Below are 21,312 nucleotides of genomic sequence, written 5' to 3'. Positions count from 1 at the left end.
GCGCACCAAAAAGACCGCTATGACAGTCGCCACCAAAGCGTGCACTTCTCGCCGGGGTCTCTGGTACTTCTCTGAACACCAAACCGCCAAGTCGGCTTATCAGAGAACCTATTATCACACTACCACGGCCTCTACAAAGTGTTACGACAACTTAGTGACGTGAGCTACGAGATCGCACCCCTAAACAATGCCTCTTCAACAACCTCACTTCAGACAGACGTTGTACACGTTTCCAGACTGAAACCGTATCACCCTCCTTGTTCGTCGCCGCCATACTAAACGCCGTGACCACGCTTCCGCCGCAGGGGAGTGATGTTACGGTGCATCATCGACAGGAGCAAGCGTGGCACTTGGCCAAGATGAAGAAGACGCCTGTTCATTAGGCGCTTGCGCGAGAGGCAACTCAGACATCTACCCCGACATCACCCCGTCACAATGTGTATATATTATAAATTCTGTTGCTTGTTAAAAAATCCAATTGTTGTCATAGCTTCGGGATGACACTAATAATGCACAGTCTGTTAATGCATGGTTGAACAACTGCATGGTGGAACAACACTATGAACTAGCACCCCTTTTTATGTTTTTTTTTCAATTGGTTTTTCCCTCTGTAGCGAAACCACCATTCATTGCTGATATGAAATCAACAGCAAGTTTGCAGCGCCTTCACCTTTCAAGGTGACTACCGGCCTCTTGCTAATTGCTTTGAGGAGGAGGGCGTTATCTTGCCAGCAGTTCCATATCATCAATGGGGGCTTGTTTTGCTCACCGCGAGATGATGCGAAAAGAGACTGTGGTTGCTTTCGCTCCAACTTCGGCGCGCTGCCCGCGGCCGCTGGAGGGCGTATATAGAATAGACCTCACGCTCCCGTCTTCCCATTCATAAATATTGGCAGTGTACATGCATGCACGTATCTCCTAAATTGTTCGTCTCAACCTATTCAAAATTGCCAGTAATCAATATCGCAATTGTCAGTGAATGTTTACACAAAACATTAGGCCTAAGCACCACTCTCCCATATCATTACACTATCTAGTCACGGGAAAAAACCACGGACACGTCTGCGAGTTTTCGCTATGCGGGGCGACACCTTGAGGCAGTTTCGGGCTCTGAAGTGGTGTGTCAGAAGCATGCGCGGCCTAGTTGTCAAGCGCACCATGTCAGAGCCCGATACTGCCTCAAGGTTTCGCTCCGCAGAGGTGAAACCGGCTGCTCACGTACTCTACAGAGACGTGGCTGAGGCTGTACATATACCTGACAGAGACAGCTGCGGTTATATGGAATACACTATATAGATCTTTGCTAAATTGCGTCTGCTCGCTTAAATAAAACACTACAAGAAATGTTAAACGAGGTAAATACGCAAAGTTCCTGCGACTGTGTTGGCATAGTTGTTAATGTGCTCAATTGTACGCGAACACCATTGATTCGATCCCGATAGCAGCGATTGCACCTTGATGGAAGCGAAATACTAGAGGCGCGTGTTAGTGCACAAGCTTGTTTGGTCTAAGTGCATGTGAAAAACTCGAGGTGGTCTAAGTTTACCGAGCCCTCCACTATTAAATACCTCATAATGCCATTGTGGTTTTCAGCTAGAAAACTATAAAAAAATGTTCCTCATTTTAGTAATAGAGTTGCGAATTGCGAAGCACCGAGCTAGGTGAGCGAGAAGTTTCACCTTTATTGCAAGCTTATTTGCAGTGAATACATCATCCTCATGTTTCTTTTTTGGTAGCACTCTTTACATTGAAATAAAATATTTTCAAGTTGCCCTTGCAAGGGTATTTCAATTGATTGATATGTGGGGCTTAACATCCCAAGGCCATCATATGATTATAAGAGACGCAGTAGTGGCGGGCTCCTCTCCTTCCAAGGCGAATAAAACATGCTGGCAGAGAGTAACTATCTTGCTCACATGCACGAAAGAGAACTGCTTCGCCTAGAAAATGCAACCTTCAGACTTCGGTGCTCACTGTTTTCGAGTTTGCCCCGTTCCAACTGCTGCAGTATAGCCTCATGCTACATACGTTCAATGAACACAGGAGGACAACTGTATTTGGCATGAGGCGGCTGATGAATTATCTTGTTTATTGCGCAGTCAGAAGGGACCGCAATGCTCGATTCCCGCCGATAACATCGAAACCTTGAATAGCGAGCACTACGTTGTAAAGTAAGTAGCGATTAGTTTCATGTGATGTTCTTGAAACAGAGATGAGGGAAGTTAATAAAGTGCGGAGCTCATAGAATAAAGCTTACCTGTTATTCTCATCTCACTTATTTCTTGAAGATTGGCTGGGTAAATATTAACATTGCTTTTTTACAGGTTGAACGCTGACCATGACGGTCACGGCGCAGCAAAGAATTGCTCAAGTGATGAGGGTTACATAATGAGCAGCCCCCGAAGGAACGGGAATAACAGCTGTGCATTTTCCAACTGTAGCAAGAATGACATCGCCGACTTTTTGACGTAAGCTTCCCGGCAATACTCACAGTACATGTTTTGTTTTTTTATAGTTAAAAACTGCACATAAAGAAGAAAACTGATTGCAATCTGTTGCTTTTTATTGCGAATCAAGATAATGTACATGACCTGAACCACAGTTGTTAGCCCATAAACAAGGAGCATTTGCGCTTTCTGTTTAGGTGACAGAGTCGAAACAAAACAGTAATGTTCATCGACCTGACAATAAACCAGTTGTTCCAGGCTAGGCGAGCAACCATCAATTAGAAATGTTTTTAATGACAAAACAAAACATGCCGTCTTCCGCCTCCTTGTTAGACATATGCCCATGCCCATGTGCAAAATTGTTTTTTTAACAAAGGGATCCATTGGTGTGCTTACTGCATTCTACTGTATATGTCAATTTTGCCGAAAAACTTCAGGTGTCGTGTTGCTTATACCAAATCTGACGGCTATTTTCTGAACCTAAATAAGGAGCAAGAGATTTACATTGACACGATGAGTACTTCGACGAACACGAAAAAGAGTTAGTCCTTAGTAGGGATGTGGGAATAGTAAAGTTCGGAAACGAAAGGAAGTATAAATCAATAGTGATGACAGTGAATCAAACATGAATAGTAAATGAATAATGTAAAAATAATTTTTGAACAGAAAGTAGATCATTTTCAAAACAATTCTTGAAAGCAACATTTTATTTGAAACAGATATTCACAAAGTGTCACCAAAGAATATTCAGTTAGGTATGACCAAATGAATATACCACAATGGTATCGTATGGTATAGAAAAACTCTATTTAGGTCCATCGGGGCGAACTAGCGCATAGCGGGCCACTCCCACGTCGGGACAGATAGGCCTAACGTGTCCGCCACGTCGTGGGCCCGTTGGACTGCCCATAGCTGCGTCATTAAATTCATACTGCGTAGCGCAGCATACCACTTTGATGATGCAACGTTTTCAATCCGTAACGCAGGGCACCGCCAGAGAATATGATCTAAGCTGGCAAAGTCTGAGCAAGGCGCGCAAGTGTTTGACGTCTGAATTTCAGGGTAAATTTTGTGCAAGAGTGTAAGACTTGGGTATGCCCCGACCTGCAGGAGTCTGAGCGGTAATGCCTGAGGCTGGTTCAGTTTACTGTGCGGTTGCGGATACTTTCCCCTCCTCAGATAAAAGTTCTTGCAAAGTTCATTGTACGTCGTTGGAGGATATTTGTTTTCCAGAACCTCGTCGTCACAATATACCACAATAAGGTAAACTGATATAAGCTATACTGCCGGGAATAGAGCTATGGTAATATTTTATGACTCTAGGTTCAAATACTGCGTTCACTAGCGCTATTAACGTCAGAGTTTGTCACTTCTTTTAAATTGGGACATAAAAACCAAACAATTTTCAACCAAACTCTAGAAATACAGCTAAATATATAATGAAGCAAGTCAAGCTACTATCCCAACATGGCCTGCGCACCGATACCGTGCAACAATCCGCGTTTAAATCAATACATGCAAGAACAGTTTACGCAAATACAACACTTGCATCTGTTGTTAGGCATGAAGCTTCAGTTATTGCTAGGTGAAGACAAGAGCTGATCAACACAATACAGCTTCGACATAGTAAAACGTGAGCAAAAGGGGAGAGTTTAGTAGAGGTGGAAACGGGCATCGGGTTGCCCGAAAGATCGAGCCCGGCCCAGCCCGCGGGTCCTGCTCAGGCGGGCTGACGTCCTCTCATCTCTGACGCGGGGCGGGCTCGGGTTACATTGTTTTTCAGTCGGGTGGGTCATACTAGATGCAAATCCGAGTCAAGTCTAAAATGTAGACGCCGTGCTGGAAGTGTTTTCCACTCCGTAGCGCCTTCACCGCAGCCACCGCAACCCGTTTTTTTTTTTTGTGTTCTCTTTTGACATCGCTTCCTTAAACGCAAGGAAGAGAGTGAAGTCAGACAAGGTGAACTTTGTGATTATATGTACATTGAATATGTGGTACTAAAGTTCTAGAAGAAATAACAGTTTACATATTGTATGCTTGCTTTGTTCACGGAAGATATGTTGGCGATTCCGGCTGCCAGCTTCGTGCACCCGACGGACCTTCAGTCGATCGGGATATCTGACGTAGAAGCACCACACTTCATCAAAACTTGAACCATTTGACTGCTTAATTTTACACAACTTCCTCGGCCGCACTCATGATCGATACATATTGTCTCGAGTCAGGTCTGCTTCAAAGCTTGGCTCTGCTCCTGCCCCGTTCAAATGTAATCGTTGCATAGAGTGACTGTTATTTGTAGTTTTCTTACGCTTAACTTTGATATGGTGAATGTGGAATGTCACATTATTAAAAACGTCATCTTGTCTCCGCAGCGAACATCATAACATGGAGCTGAACCAGGCCCATGACTTTATTTTTGAATAGAAGTGGGTGGAGGACGGGGGGGGGGGGGGCGGGGGGCGGACTCGCAGTTTTCCAGCGTCGGTCTCGGTGCGCCTTCGACTCAGTCAACGGGCCCGGCCGAGCTCGGATTCTAAATTTCGGCCACACTACATCTCCACTTTTCAGAGGAAGCATGCGGCAATCAACATCATAAATAGCATCAGTAGTCTCGTAAAAGGTTGGGCCGTGTGCGGATCACTACAGGAATTAAAAGAAGAAAAATACTCTTTAGCTGCTCCAAAGCTTTGTTTGTTTTGGTGTTCTCCCCCCGTACGAATTACTCAAGCTAATCGGAAAATATTCGTTATTTAAATATTTTGCGGAAACACACACAAATCTAGTTCTTATTATTGGAGATCATTCTACAACACATGATGGGCGGCTCTCTTGACCATATTGTGAATATTCGTACGAGTACAAATAATAATAATAATAATAATAATAATAATAATAATAATAATAATAATAATAATAATAATGTTGTTGTTGTTATTTGTTGAGATTTTACTTTCCGAACCACTATGTGATCATAAGGGACGCCGAACTGGAAAGCTCAAAAAAACTTTAATCATCTGGTGCTCATAGTGGAGGATGGAACTATGTCCACTCGTAACATCTGGTGTGCGCTGACGTGCACCTAAGTTTAGGTACACAGGCTAGTGGCATTTCGACTCCTCTGAAACGCGGCTACCGCGTACAGAGCTGCCCACGCTTCCGAACGATTGTGTTTGTCCTGGAGCCACAGGTAGCATTTCCAGCTGCGTTCGTAACATTGCAAGCACTGCTATACACTGGAAAATGAGAATTACTTCTGGGGTTAGAATATAATTATGAGTAAGTGATTGAAATCAGGGGAGTGAACATCGATTCACTCGTTTTATTGCTAGATGCTTGAACCAATCGACTTCGACACACATACTGTAAGCAAATACAAATATTTCTTGAAAAATATCTATATTTGACGTGAAACATCAATCATAGTATACAACCGTACTGCAACATATCCTTGCGTCGTTAGGACAAAACCTATACGCATCAATACTTGTCACATCTTGAGTCCGAAGTATTGTCGGGCCAAAACTATCCGCTAAACACGATGGAATTTTCGCCATGAATGAAACAGCAAAAAAAATTTCACAGTCAGCAGCTATTCTCTTTGCCTTTTTTGGAAAGATTTGCACATTATATATCTATCACTCTGCAGGTGGCGATATTCAAAATGTCTATTTCGAAAAGACGTATGCCACGTCATTTCTTTACCAAACAAGGCGGCAGACCTTCCAGGGGATGTTATAGATGGGCAAACATTCTGTAAGGAATACTACAGGGAACCCAGATACTCCAACTCCACTTATATAAAGGTGAGACGTGCGTCTTCTATATTCTTCTCAAATGATTTAAAGGTGAATCAATGACTTTTTTATCGGTGTGTGGTACCAAACTTTTGATAAAAAGTTGCAAAAAATACCATTGTTTGAAATGAACTATAGTTCGAATGAATGTATTCTTGGCACGCTATAATATACAAACTGAACGAGAAGTGTTATAACAAAAAAGAAGAGACGTGAATGGCCTCAATGCTAACCGGTTCAATCACACATTACAGAAATGGCTGCTTTATACAATCGCTATTTTTAAGTGTGACAACAATTTGAGTTTTTACACCACACTGGCAAATGATTACCACTCACTGCTAGCACTACATGCGTGAATGAGAAGACAAACGTTATGGGGGGGCTTTCAAAAAAGAACGTAAAATAAAGTGTCTCGGCCTACACAACTGAAGTACACAATGGGCGAAGACACTGCGAGAGTTGTAACATTGGCCACTGAGAGTGTCTTTACTCAGTCAATTTTATTCTTTCACAATGTAGCAATTTGCTTTTCATGGCCGAAAAGTTACGTCGAGGACTCTAAATCGCTAATTTCATTCTAGCCGTTAGACCATGCTTAGTTAGGGCATTGTACATTTAGGCTACCGCGTTGTAGCTTGGGGAGCCAGTGTAAAATGCATGAAAAAGCATACACGATGAGAACATCGACGCTTATACCATCGTACAGCATACTTTGCGAAGCTTTGCAATGTCAGTGCATGATAAAGAACACCAGATGGCAGAAATTTTGGAGCCTTCCTTAACGACGTCTCTCAAAATCATCTCGTGGTTTTGCGACGTAAAGCTCCAGATAATATTATTAAGATTATAAAGACGATGGTAATATCCGGCAGGCTACCTGGCACAGGTTTGAGAAAACAGACATGCAAAAAAAGAGAGAGGTGTAAACCACACCAAGCGGGTAAATCGTAATCTCGGATTTCCTCTTGCACGTGTAAATAATTCCAATTGAGATAAAATATGTCCGCATGTATGGAAGGCTTTCTCAAAAGATTTTTCAGAAGCTCCAAAGTAAGACCATCACTTTGCATTTTGGATTCTGAATGACTGTGGAATCAAGAGAAATCAAATGGCAGATGTGTTGGCAAATGCAGGTGATCATTGTACTGAAACCCGCCTCTATTAGATATACAATAGCTATGTGACATACACCAAATTCTACATCAGCGAAACGTAAATTGTACTCATATACACCTCGTTTTCAGGGAGCGTAAAGGACTGGATATTTTAGGTTGTCGACCCATATCTTCAGCGCCGATTAGACTTTCAGCTACCAAGACATATTGACAATTGTGTCGCCTGAGAGTCGAAACTGCTAAGATAAATCCTTTTTTATTTGGGGTTCACCATGCACAATCTTCAACCTATGCTTTTGTGGCTACGACAACGAGGATGTGAACTACGTGCTGCTTGGCTGTCGAAAACACCACCTTAGGTTTTAGCCCGGTGATGGCGTCCCATTAACAGAGTTTATTGGCAGAATGTTGAATCTCATACAAACCAGGAAGGTTTAATGTAGAGAGTGACAGTTCGTGAATGGCGTAGAAAGCTGGGCTACCTATACGGTTTAAAAATAGCACGAGAGAAGGAGGCTAGCTACGAAGGTATACCTACCATTTGGACCCGCGTTGATACACAGTGAACTTGACTGGGTCTTTTGGGGGGTGGCTACCCACTCCGTCCTAGTAGGCGGTACCTTCTTCAAATCCTTCTGGTATTGTATATGTGGTCAAAGAAGGGTGCGCACTTACGAATGCGTTCCACAGGCTTCATGAGCTAGTAGACTGTGCAGGCATGTGCGCGAGGTGCGAGTGCAGAATCTTTATCGTGTTTCCAAGAAAGCGATGACTTGTTCTTCTTCATGACCCACCGAATAAAAATAAATAACGACCGACTACATTGTGGGCAATCACCATTGCTTTTAGCCCCACAAAGTCCACTTTTAGGCCCAAAAAAATGCTCCTAATGGCATGGGGAGAAGAGACCCTGATATAAAGTGCATGCGTACAATGACACTCCACGTAGGTTGTGCCAGACCTTTATGCGATGTACTCCCCGTCTTCTGAGCCCATTTGGCGTAGCTTGTTTTATTTTCCGGTAACACATTAGTGTTAGCTGGCTACAAGCAACAATAAAAAAGAACAAGAAACTCTTGTGCATTCTTCATGGTTTTCTAGGTAAAATTTGATTTCAAGAAGTGATGGCTACGTTCGTGTTCCGTTACATCGCGAACTTTGTGAAACCGAGATCAGAATTTTTCCGTCCTTCTAAAGATGTTCGAATATGAAGGGCTCCATGTCACGGCAATGCAGGACAGGTAGACGGAACCCGGATGATAAATAGATAAATTGTGCTGGCGGAGCGGCAATGTTTTGAAAACACAATCAGTGCTTCCTGTCAAATAAAGCCTGATATACAAAAGAAATGCTGCCGCCCGTAGGCTGGCCTTAGCTCGGCATATTCACTCATGAGTACACTCACTCACACTCATTCATACTCATTTGAACATGGTGAGTGTGAGTATGAGTGAGTACTTATGAGTATAAGTAGGAGGGAGTAGAACGTGAGTGAGTACTCATGAGTATTAGTAAGAGTGAGTATGGACGTGAATGAGTACTTTCAGTGTGAGTAGAAGTGTGTATGAACGTGAGTGGGTGCTGATGAGTGCGAGTAGGAGTGAGTATGTACGTGAATGAGTATTCTGAGTGTGAACAGGTGTGAGTATGAACGTGAGTGACTACCCTGAGTGTGAGTATAAGTGAGTATGAATGTGAGTGAGTACTCTGAGCATGAGTAGAATTGAGTATGAACGTGAGTGAGTATTGTGAGTGTGAGTAAAAATGAGTATGAACGTGAGTGAGTACTTTGAGTGTGAGTATGAGTGAGTATGAACGTGAGTGAGTACTCATGAGTGTGAGTATCCGTGAGTATGAACGTGAGTGAGTATTCATCAGTGTGAGCAGGAATGAGTGAGAGCTTGTGAGTGTGAGTAAAAGTGATTATGAACGTTAGTGAGTACTCAGAGTGTGATAAGGAGAGAGTATGAACGTGAGTGAGTACTCATGAGAGTAGGAGTTTGAACATGAGTGAGTACTGGTGAGTGTGAGTATTCGTTAGTATGAACGTGAGTGAGTATTCATGAGTGTGATTAGGAGTGAGTGAGAGCTCATGAATGTGAGTAGGACTAAGTACGAACATGGCTGAGTACTCATGAGTGTGAGTAGACTTGACTGCGAAGGTGAGTGAGTTGCTGTGAGTGTGAGTAGCAACGAGTAGGAACATGAGTGAGTTACTATGAGTGTGATAAATATTTGTAACCATCGCAACGGCGTCCTCAATACGTTGGAAATAACGGGCACTATGGCACGCAAGCTTCGTGTGCGTAAAAGTGTTCACAGTTAGTTTGGAAACTGGGGGAGCCATCCCACTTCAGATGGGGGGGGGGGGGGGGGGGAGGCGAGATGACCGCGGAAAACTCGAGTTGAGAGTAGCCGTCTATTTTATTGTAATTTGAATTTTCTAGGCGAATACCTTTGAGCTGCCTGTCTCTATAGCTACCGTTCTTGCTGCACTTACCTCTTGCGCCTTCAGTCTACGCAACGCGCTGATAATACATGTAAAACAACAAGGTCTTGAGAAGCCCTTTACGAAAATCGCCGCGCGAGCCAGTTCAAAAAAAAGAAATGCACTGCGCAAGTGACAGAAAAAAAAACACGCTGAAATGGCCCACGAGAGAAAGCACATTGTGTGCGCTGCGCACATTGTGCGCAGCGATTTTGCAGTTCCTACCTCTGCGTTGTCCCTCAAGTGAAGGTTGCCTTGAACGAAAACCTTAAGTGATCTCATGACCTCTCAAGCGCGAAGCTGTGTGCAAACTTCGCCTTCCCAGTGCCCCATTAAGAAAAAAAAGGAAAGCTTAGAGGACGGTTGAGCTTCGCCGTCAATAGTATAGTATGCGATAGCGTAATCGGACCCTGTTCGCATCGCCGTTTCAATCTCTACCCTCGCTTCACTTTTCGGCGGCTTATTATGCCTTCAACAGTGCAGATACAATGTGCAATAAGCGCCCAATCACCCTTGATAATTTATTCTATCATTCACATAACGCGGGCTAGTACAAAAACACACATAACACAACTCGTTATTTACCTTTTCATTCGGCTGTCCGCGATAACCCTGCGTACTCACACTTCCAATGAACCTTAACCACGTCCGCAGATTCATAAATAAGGCCCCCACCAATCGTCAGTGTGGGCACGGAGTCAACGAAGTCTCCGCGTGAGGGCAACCTACAGAGGAAGAAAAACATCTACGAAGATGCGCACAACTTCTCGAATGCAAAACTGCCGTACGCAACCCATTCCATCTGAAGGCGAGGCAGAGAGGTGAAGCGCCGTCTCGACGGTCGCGCCGGGCCACAGAACACCTATCAGTGGCCGGGCGGCCGGGGTGGCCGTGGCGCCGACGTGGCGGCGAGACCCCGGCGCCCGCCTGTCCGGCTAGTGCAGTCAGAAGGGGCTAGGGGCAGTGGAGCGAACGAAGCGGCCAAGCCGGATGGCATGGCAACGTCTTGGGTTCTGGCGTGGGGTAATCATAGCGGCGGCCGTGTAGTATACTGAAACTGTCGAGAGCGTCTGTATTTCGCGCGCGTGCGTCGTAGCCTAAGAAAGCGCGTTTTGAGTGCTTGTAACACATTACTGACATTCTAAACGATGTCTCAGCGTCTCCTACGCGTCATGGCACACAAATGAATGTGCAGGTGCGTCGTAATTGCGCTGAGTAATTGCCTGTTTGTGGAGCCTACCGACCCTAACAGAAAGCGACAATTGTTCAGCTCGATTGTTTCTTGAGTAAGCTGAGTACACGTAACGCAACCTCAATGTTATTATTGATCATCGGCCTGACAATGTCCACTGCAGGACAATGGCCTCTCCCATGATTCACCACTCGACTCGGTCCTGTCCTTGCTGCTGCCATTATGTACTCGCGAACTTCCTAATCTCATCTGCCCACCCAACTTATTGTCTCCCCCTAACCCGTGTGCTTTCTCTGGAAATCCGGTCAGTTATGCTCAATGACCAGCTTTTATCCTACCTACGCACTACATGCCCGGCCCATGTCCATTTCTTCTTCTTGATTTCAACTATAATATCCTTAAACCCGGTTTGTTCACTGATCCACTCTGCTCTCTTCTTGACTCTTAAGGTTACAAGTACTATTGTCTTTTCTATCGCTCTCTGCGTCGTCCTCAATTTAAGCTGACCCCTCTTTATAAGCCTCCAGGTTTCTGCTCAGTAGGTAGGTACCAGCAAGATGCAGCTGTTATTTACCTTCGTCTTGAGGAGATAGTGACAATCTACCAGCCATGAGCTGAGAATGCTTGCCGAATCTTCTCCACCACACTCTTATTCTTCTAGTTACTTCAGTCTCGTGGCTCGGCTCCGCAGCTACTACCTGTCCTAAGTAGACATATATACCTTTTCCAACTTCAAGTGCACTGCCACCTATCTCGAAGCGCTGTTTTCTTTCGAGGTTGTTGTTCATTACTTTAGTTTTCTGCCGGTTATTTTGTAGATTCCAAGAGAAGGAAAGCGGAAAAAGGGGAGACAAAGTTTGGTGAGCAGATGAGATTAGGAAGTTTGCGGAAATGAAGTGGCAACAGCCAGCAAAGGACCAAGTTGACTGGCGGAACAGGGGAGAGGCCTTTGCCCTGCTGTGATGATGATGAGTATGTGAATGTAAAAGTACGTGGGTGAGTGCGCCTGAGTATGGGTAGGCGTAAGTATGAAGGTTAATTCTTATGCGAGTGCGGAGGTGAGTGAGGGCTTATGATCTTGAGAAGGTGTGAGTATGAAATTGAGTGAGTGATTCTGAGTCTTAATTGAGGTGCACGAAATGAAGTACAAAACGGAGACACCTGGACATGGCGCGCTGTCTCGAGGTGTCTTCCTTTTGTACTTCAATTTTTCGCGCACCTCAGTTAATATGAATTACCAACTCGCCCAGCAGTCTGTGTTTCTCTAAGAGTGCGAGTAGTCGTGAGTATGAACGTGAGCCATGAACAATGAGTGTGAGTATGCGTGAGTATGAACGTGAGTGACTGCGAGTAGGCGTGAGTATGAACGTGAGTGACTGTGAGTAGGCGTGAGTATGAACATGAGTGAGTACTCATTAGTGTGAGTAGTCATGAGTATGAACGTGAGTGAGGGCCTATGAGTGCTAGCTGGCATGACTGTGAATGTGAGTGAGTACTCATAAGCGTGAGTAGTCATGAGTATGAAATTAGTGAGTACTCATCAGTGTGAGTCGTCGTGAGTATGAACGTGAGTGAGGGCCTAGAGTGTGAGTTGGCGTAAGTTTGAACGTGAGTGAGTACTCATGAGTATGAGTAAGAGTGAGTATGAACGTGAATGAGTACTTTCAGTGCGAATAGAAGTGAGTTTGAACGTGAGTGAGTACTCATGAGTGTGAGTAGGAGTGAGTATGAACGTGAGTGAGTACTCTGAGTGAGACAAGGAGTGAGTATGAACGTGAGTGAGTACTTTAAGTGTGAGAAGGAATGAGTATGAACATGAGTGAGTAAGAATGAGTGTGATTAGGCGTGAGTATGAACGTGAGGGAGTACTTTGAGTGTGAGAAGGAGTGAGTATGAATGTGAGTAAGTACTCTGAGTGTGACAAGCAGGGAGTATGAACGTTAGTGAGTACTCATGAGTGCGATTGATTGATATGCAGGGTTTAACGTCCCAAAACAACTATATGATTATGAGAGACGACTCATGAGTGCGAGTACGCGTGAGTATGCACGTGAGTGAGGGCCTATGAGTGGGAGTAGACGTGAGTATGAACGTGAGTGAGGGTGAAGGCTGAAAAAATTGTGGTGAGTGAGTATGAGTGAGTGGTCTCTCAAAGTGCCGACCTAGGGCTGTAGCACCATCCAGTACGTCAGAACGCACACGACTACCACGTTCATTGGAAGTGAAAGGGCGGGGCGCACATCCTCGTCAAGATAAAGGTAGACCCTTCCTAAGGGAACCCGTATGTTTTGAAGCGATAGCGTTGAATCCCACGTACCAAAATTATTTTGCCAAAGGTAAAAGTAAATGGTCACTATTTCGCTCAGTCATTTTCAATAAAAACTAATTTGAAGGAAAAGGTATAGTTTCGTTACTCGATGTGACGGCCACATTGAACCATACGGGTGTGCCTGCACGGAAATGGAAGTTATTTCCGTAATCGAGAACTTGGTATAAGTGAATTTTATTATTTGGAGCTCGAGATGTATTATTTGATAGAACGTAAGCACTCAAGGCTATACTACGAGGGGAAAGTTCCGTATTGATATTTTTGTTTTCGTTACAGCTTCAATCCGACCTAGAGCAGTGCGTATTTCGCTGCTTGGTACACGATACTTACAGCCATGTGAAGATGCAGAACCGCACGTCTTTTGCAATAGATGGGACACCCTGCTCTGAAACTGAACCACAAAAGGTGAGAAATGTTTTTACTCTTCTAGGGCAAGTGAAAACTCCGAGTGCACCCCTGATTACCCATTCATGTGGCAAGCTTTCGAAAAGACATATATACAAAAAATATTTCCATGTTTAGCGAAACCTTTCACATCTATGTAAAAGGTTTTGCAACTAATGGTTAGATTTACTGCTTTTATCGTGAGTGTGTACGAGTGCGTATTTTTAAAGGGGCCCTGCAACACTTTTTGAGCATAGTCAGAAAATGCTGCCGATCGGTAGTAGAGGCTCCCGAGAACAAGCGAGCCGAACAATATAACGCAGCACCTGGCCTGAAATTCACAATAAATGATCAAAGTCAGCTAAAAACTGCTTTTTAATATCTCGACAAATCACTATTAAGCCTAAAAATCACTCTTAGTGAACTTTAACGAGGTGCTTGAGTGGGCTGGTTGGTGCTGCATGGTAGACGAAGAAAGTGCTTAACAGCGGAAACGACAGGAGGGGATAGAAGAGATGGTTGAGCGCTCTGAACTCGTCTCTTCTATCCCCTCCTGTGGTTTGCGCTGTTAAGCCCCTTCTTCGTCTACCACTCTTAGTGAGCCCATCTTTCAGCCATTGACTGATTTGAACATGGCGCGCTCGGTCGTAACAGAGATCGCCGAGGGAGGCCGGCACTTATCCTTGAGTGCGCGCACGATCACACTGAGAAAAAAGTCGCGTTTTCGAAGAAAAAAAAATATTTAAGGTCACAAGGCGTGCGTGACATTTTTTGTTTGGCCCTCGCCCACCCCTCCCTGCTTAGCTTCCAGCGCTTTCGTCGGAACAGCAAAAGAGAGAATGCGTTTGCAGCGTGTGAGAAATCTTTGTAACTCCGCTCGTACTGGACGGATTCTAAAAAAATTTGCGGTCTCGAATTTGTGAGGCAATACGCTTTTCCAGTGAATTATTTCAATAATTACTCAAAAAAGTGTTTCAGGGCCCCTTCAAATTATTTTCTCTGTTTTTCACTGCAACGTCTTTAAAAAAAAAGAAACATGACTGAAGTTATTAGCCAGCTCACGCTGTCTGTTCATCTGAAGCGAGACAAAAGAAGGTGGAGTTCTCAAGTAGAAAGAGCCCAGCAAACGACAGGCGCAGCTGAGCGTGCTTCATGGACGCAAGATGGTTAAAGATTTGGGAGGCTGTGCATGTGTCATTATCTTACATGCAATCAACAGTTTCTGTAGAACAAATATACGCCACAGCAGTACAGCAACATATCTTCAAAGGCGTAAGCTAACGTTTCGTTACACTCATAAAAACTTCGTAGGAAAAGATGTCCCTGCGTTTGCTTCACACATGCGGAATAAATGCGTACATAGAGAAAAAAAAGTAGATCCTTCGGAACCTTTTATTGACAGTTTCGTGAAATTCAACTTTCAATCGCATGGGTAGAGCATGCATCTCTCAGAACGGTCATATTAATCAGACATGCACAGGTTTTACTTTATTCTAATATTCACAGTACTGTAAATCGCGTGATATCGTTTTAAGCAGGAAACGAGTAGATCAATTTTCTCATCCATCTTTTCTTTTACAGATATGCCACAACATGGTCTGTGTCAAGCCCTAGTAAAATAGTGGACGTTTCTGAAAGAACAAACGTGCAGTTTGCACTTCACCAAGCAGATTGCCACCCCCTGTAGCCTTTAGCCAAGCAGATTGCCACTCCCTGTTCGGAATAAAGGTGTTTTTTGTATAAAAAATGAACGCGTCAAATAAGACTTGTGTTCGTGCAGCGATTAGTTGTGAACTATTAACTCATATTATCGCACGGTCGTGACACTAACTAAAGCAGCAGTCGCCGTGTCCTAGATGAAATTGTTTATTTGTTTGAACGTGCGGCCGGGAAACGGTAAGTTAGACAACAGCAATACCCCGGCCGCTGGCAATACACACTGCACAATGGCAACGACGAACACAACGTCGGCTGTTGAGAAAACTGATGAGCGCTATGATGCAGCTCGCACGGGCTCTATTCCAAACATGGCTTTTCGCATTCTGAGCGTATTCTTTCACATTTCGCATTCTGTGCTAAATGTCGTAGGTGGCAAGATAGATAGATAGATAGATAGATAGATAGATAGATAGATAGATAGATAGATAGATAGATAGATAGATAGATAGATAGATAGATAGATAGGTAGATAGATAGATAGATAGATAGATAGATAGATAGATAGATAGATAGATAGATAGATAGATAGATAGATAGATAGATAGATAGATAGATAGATAGATAGATAGATAGATAGATAGATAGATAGATAGATAGATAGACAGACAGACAGACAGACAGACAGACAGATAGACAGATAGAGAGATAGATAATTGATTTGATGGATATGTGGGGTGTAACGTCCCAAAACCACCATATGATTATGAGAGACGCACTAGTGGAGGGCTCCAGAAATTTAGGCCACCTGGGGTTGTTTAACATGCACCCAAATCTGAGCACACGGGCCTACAACATCTCCGCCTCCATCGAAAATGCAGCCGCCGCATCTGGGATTCGAACCCGCGCCATGCGGATCAGCAGCCGAGTACCTCAGCCACTAGACCACCGCGGCGGGGCGTAGATACAGAAACGTGCGGTCCATACAGAAACGTGCGGCCAGATTCATCTCTTCTAGGTACAGCCGTGATGAAAGCATCACTGCCATAAAGTCATCCCTGGGACTCGAGTCTTGTCATTCCGACGTAAGATTTTAAGGATGCGCTTGTTCCATATAGGCTCTATTACCACTTTCCTCAACTTCGTGGTAAACTCCTAAGCCCCCCACACCACACATCTCGTCGTCTTTTTAACTCCTGCAGCATGCAGTGGTTGCATGGTTCAACATCTTCTTTCAATCAATCTTTTTCGCCGATCGTCATTGCAGAGTGGAATACATTGCCAGATAGTGTTGTCACCGAGCATAACCCCATCATATTTAAGCAGTTGACCACTGATCACCTCACGCTGCAATATTCAATACGACCTTACACTATTCTGCATGTCTCGTTAAATTAAAATGTTTTAGGGGCGAAGCTCCTTAGGGCGTGGGCTGTGCGTCCCCTGTAGCCTGTATGTAGCCACCTCTAGTTTAGTTCTTGCAGTGTTCACTAGATGGCGGTACCGTCCCCTGTATGTAGCCACCTCCTGTTTAGTTCTTGCAGTGTTCACTAGATAGCGGTACCGTCTCCTGTATGTAGCCACCTCTCGTTTAGTTCTTGTAGTGTTTACTAGATGGTGGTACTTGTAGCTGATGATGAAAAGATGCAAGATGTTATAAACTAGAAAGCGGTACTTGTAGTTGATGAAAGACGCGAGATCTTATAAAATAGGAATGATGTCACATATGGCGCGTGTCATTGGTTGAAGGCAATCGTTCGATTTAGTGCGGCGACGTACGCTAGGGGGAGCGTTGTAATAAAATCCGTTCGCTGTTGGCGCGCGCTCGGAGTCGCCGGATGGATAAGGCTGCACAGCGGAGAGAGCGCAAGGCGGCAGCAGCGTGCGCTCGCAGACAGAATCCCGATGTGCGAGCGCGCGAGGGAAGGGACATCGCAAGCCATCCATCGTCTAAGAACAAATAAAAGTTGATTTGTGTATATACACACACAGCGTTTCTCACGTCTTTACATGATGATCGACTGGGCGAATTAAACGGAAGATTCACAGTTTACCGATGAATCCCTCCGGAGCTTCGCCCATTCATCATCATTCACCCCGTGAATATGCCGTAATTTTTTATTTTGCATATAAACTGGTAATCAATTTCACTGAGATGTGTTTCAAATTTGTGATCTGACAAGTCTCCTGGCTAACTTTCTATGGCCCCCCCTTATGTATTACCCCAAAGGGGGCCTGTAAGAGAAAATAAACGAGGACGATGATTGTGATAATGATGACGATGTTGATGATGATGATTGTATAGGTTGCCTTCATATACTCACCGCCTCGCGGCGAGCACATAAAGACTCCCTGGCGTTGGGTCTGCTCTTGAGGTTATCGCTTCTGGCGTTTCGTGGAGCGCTGTCTCCACGGGGCGTGATCTTTCCTGCGCGATCCCAGAGAGCAAGGTCACTTCTCTAGCTACCGCAGCTGCAATTACAAAATAAGCGTACTACTTACGCACAAAGAAGTGAAAGTTGTGACAGTTGCCAGTGCTTGTCCTGTGTGTACTTGTGCGATCGTTTCGAGTGCCTTTTTTGTGTATACTAGGGAACCGAAGCTCAAGTTTTCGGAGTGATGACGACGCCGCGCCTGACCCTGGCTGCGAGCTCCAGAAAACTTGAGAGACGCGGGGAGATGTCGCAGGCGTGTGAGTCTGTTTCGCCAAAAGGGGAGTGCGTGCGACACGCGCGCAACGCGTTCTGCAGTCGGTGCAGAGAACTTTAAGGCGCCGTGCCGTCAGCTCGGCACCCTCAAACGAGACGCTTGCTGTGGGAAGCTGTCTTTCCGTGATAGAAGAAGCGGCCCCATGGACGCGTCCATGAGATCTGAAGTATGTTGTGTTCAGGGCTGCCACAACAATTCAGACAACACCAAGAGACGCTCTCCACGTGTAAAGCTGTATCAGTTTTTCAGAAAGTCACAGCCGGTGAACACAGCTACGTTGGCGAAAGATAAAGCAAGGATGACACAAGAGCCGGGAAAAAATTAAAAAAAAAACGAGGCAAGCATTTCAACTTAATTGGCTGTCAAGTTCAGCTTGCTGATTCGCAGTGACGTCAGCTGGTCATGATCGGCGTGGAGGCCATGACTCTGAAACTTCTCGGACATTTTTATGCCATGACCGTACAACTTTATTTTCTATTTATTTTGTAGAACGCCGCAAACGTTTGCACATGACACTACACGTCTGCTACTGCTAGATGTTACATCAAAACAACAATTATATGGTTTCCGCAAGCGTCCACACAGCACATCGATAGAGTGCACGGTTTCATGTCAGCAGAATGAGACTTACTTCGAGGCATACGTCGTACACGGTATTATCACGGAGGACTTGAGAAATGAATTTCGCAGTGATTCGGGCGTCCTCATCTTCCGTCGTCTGCTCCGTATCATAAACTTGACTGACGAGCTTTAGTCCTTTTGTTAGATTCGCTTTTGGAAGTTCCTGTCCAGATGAGAGATCTTTATGAAGCCGCAATGCCGGCGGTTCATTGTGAGGTGACTCAAACGCAGCGAGCGCTCTCTGCACGAGCACGTAGGTGAGCGGCAGTGCATTGTCGGGAAGAGAAAACGCGCGATGTACATCCCTGATTTCTACTTTTCTACCAAAAATGGCGCTGCCTGTCCAGAGTCGCAGCACTCCCATGCGTTGCTTTTACTTCCTATGCAACGCGCTGTAAGGGTCGAGCAATGAAGTTGTGGGCTGAGCGTCCCGTCATATTCGTACGTAGCCACCTCTCGTTAGTTCTTTAACCGGTTGTAGAGAGCGGTACTTGTACATATAACGAAATGCATATACGCTAGAAAATGCAAATGGTACGATACTAGAAAACGTTACTTGTAGTATGATAAATTATAAGAATCACGAATATCCCTGGAGCGAATGATGATTAGTGTTGCGAAGCGTCCATCAGTCCATCCACGCTTCCATCCATTCGTTCGTTCTTGCTTCCATCCATCCGTCCATCCGTCCCTACATCTGTCCATGCGTCCATCCGTCCCTGCATGTGTCCGTGCGTCCGTTCATCCGTCTTCTCGTGCGTTATTCTGTACGTTCATTAGTCTGTCCATGCGTTCGTCTACGCATCTGTCCGTGCGTTCATGCATCATGCATCCGTCCGTCCATTCACCGTTCATCACTGCAGCCGTACATTCATCTGTCCATGCGTCCTCTCATGCATCTGTCCATTTGTTCTTGCGTCCGTCCGTGCGTTCATTCATACGTTGGTCCGTCCGTACGTCCGTCTGTGCGTCAAACAGACAGAGAGACAGGCAGACGACGAACGGACGCGGCCAACGGATGATTCACGGTTTGCCGATAAAAAGTATGATACACGCAAGGTCGTGGCGGCTCGCACTCGAAAACAGAACCCCGATGTGTGAGCGCGCGAAAATATAGGAATGACGTCACACCAAGACGTTGGCGATCGCGTGTTCGTTGATGGCGCCGTACGCTACAGCGCGGGTTGGAGTAAACTCAAAGCCATTCTTGCACGCGCGCACGTTCAGAAAGTCAACGTATAGACAAGGCTTTAGAGCGGCGGCATGCAAGGCGGCGGTGGCTTGTGCTCGAAGACAGAACCCTTATGTGCGAGCGGGCGAGGCAGAAGCGTGCCGTGAAGCTGCGCGGTGGTGCCGACAATATCTCGGCGTAGGAGAACGGGAGGCAGAAGCGACGCGGGAGCGGCGTGCGGACCCAGCTTCGCCCCACTACCCAAGCTGCCACAACTTTCATTCACCCCGTGGATATGCTGTCATTTTTTAGTCCGCGCTTGTTCTTTGTATGCTCATTTTGTGTGGGCTTTCTGCTTACGGTGCAGGCTGAAAGTTTTGAGCTGCTGCTGCTCGCCGTTCTTCGCATGACTACAGTTGGTTGCTGCAGCATTCATTCCGTCGACCTTGTGGCTAAACAACGCACAATAAACGCTCAACAACCTCTCTGAAGACACGTTTCCGTTTCGCATTTTACCGAAAGAGAGATAAGCCGCAGTTTTTAAATCAAGAAATTTGCTAGCAGAATCTGCCTGCGTCGGCGTTGCGAGGTGAGAGAGGGGAGGAGCATAGGTGAGGAGAGAGTAAGGGGATGGGGCGCGTATGCGCAATGAGGGTGTATACGACGCAAGGAGGAACGATTTGAGGAGAGAGAGGGGAGGCCAAGAATTCACTACGCAGCCTGGGGAGGCGTTGCGAGGCGAGGAGGAGCACAAAGAGAGAGGGGAAGGGGACTCGCATGCGCAGTGAAGGTGTAAACGCCGCTGGGAAGGATGCCTTAGGAGACAGTGGATGGAGTGAGGGTTGGATGGCATACGCTAGCTGCATCGGCATTGCGAGGCTAGAGAGTGGTGAGATTAGGAGAGGAGAGAGGGGCAGGGGCGTGCATGAGCTGTAAGGCTGCTCACACCACACAACTAATTGAGCTTGAAATTAAGACACCTCGCATCTAAATGTAAAAAAAATCTGCGTGGCATTGTTATAATATTCTCTCGTACGGTTACAGACTATAAATTGGTCCCGCAGCAACAATGAACGCTAAGTATATGGAATGGTTCTTTGGACTCAATAATGATATTGTGACCTTTATGGAAACAAAATAGCGAATCTAGGTCGCTCTTATGGATAAGGTGTAACAGGGGTAAAGAAATTAAAAGACCATGAGCAACTACACGACACAGCTTCCCAAGAGTCGGTCGACCTCTTCTACACCCATTTACATTTATTACAGCATGTCACCCGAGAGGGCCGCAGCCAGGAGGTGGCACAAAATGAACCTGCCATTCCCCCCCACCCAAAAAAAATTGTTTTTTGTCATGGCATAGAGAACAAAAAATGGCCATTATAAGGGGGTGCCCCTCCCGA

At 45.4% G+C, this 21,312-nt stretch overlaps 1 protein-coding gene across 4 annotated transcripts in view; it reads left to right on the top strand.

Annotated features, from left to right (window-relative positions):
• LOC119159987 (venom metalloproteinase antarease TserMP_A) overlaps nucleotides 1–15,493 on the top strand; it is a 78,372-nt gene extending 62,879 nt beyond the window's left edge. For 3 of the 4 annotated variants that reach the window (XM_075890017.1, XM_075890016.1, XM_075890015.1), the window contains 4 exons: nucleotides 2,325–2,468; nucleotides 6,094–6,250; nucleotides 13,645–13,773; nucleotides 15,334–15,493. In XM_075890017.1, coding sequence (XP_075746132.1) covers nucleotides 2,325–2,468; nucleotides 6,094–6,250; nucleotides 13,645–13,773; nucleotides 15,334–15,366 — 463 coding nt within the window. In that variant the 3' untranslated portion in view covers nucleotides 15,367–15,493. The remainder of the gene's footprint in view (nucleotides 1–2,324; nucleotides 2,469–6,093; nucleotides 6,251–13,644; nucleotides 13,774–15,333) is intronic. The other variant, XM_075890018.1, reaches the window with a different exon arrangement.
• Nucleotides 15,494–21,312: the final 5,819 nt, after the last annotated feature.

This window comes from Rhipicephalus microplus, chromosome 3 (assembly GCF_043290135.1).
Source record: "Rhipicephalus microplus isolate Deutch F79 chromosome 3, USDA_Rmic, whole genome shotgun sequence".
Taxonomy (NCBI): Eukaryota; Metazoa; Arthropoda; class Arachnida; order Ixodida; family Ixodidae; genus Rhipicephalus; species Rhipicephalus microplus.
This window is presented reverse-complemented; position numbering and strand designations above follow the sequence as displayed.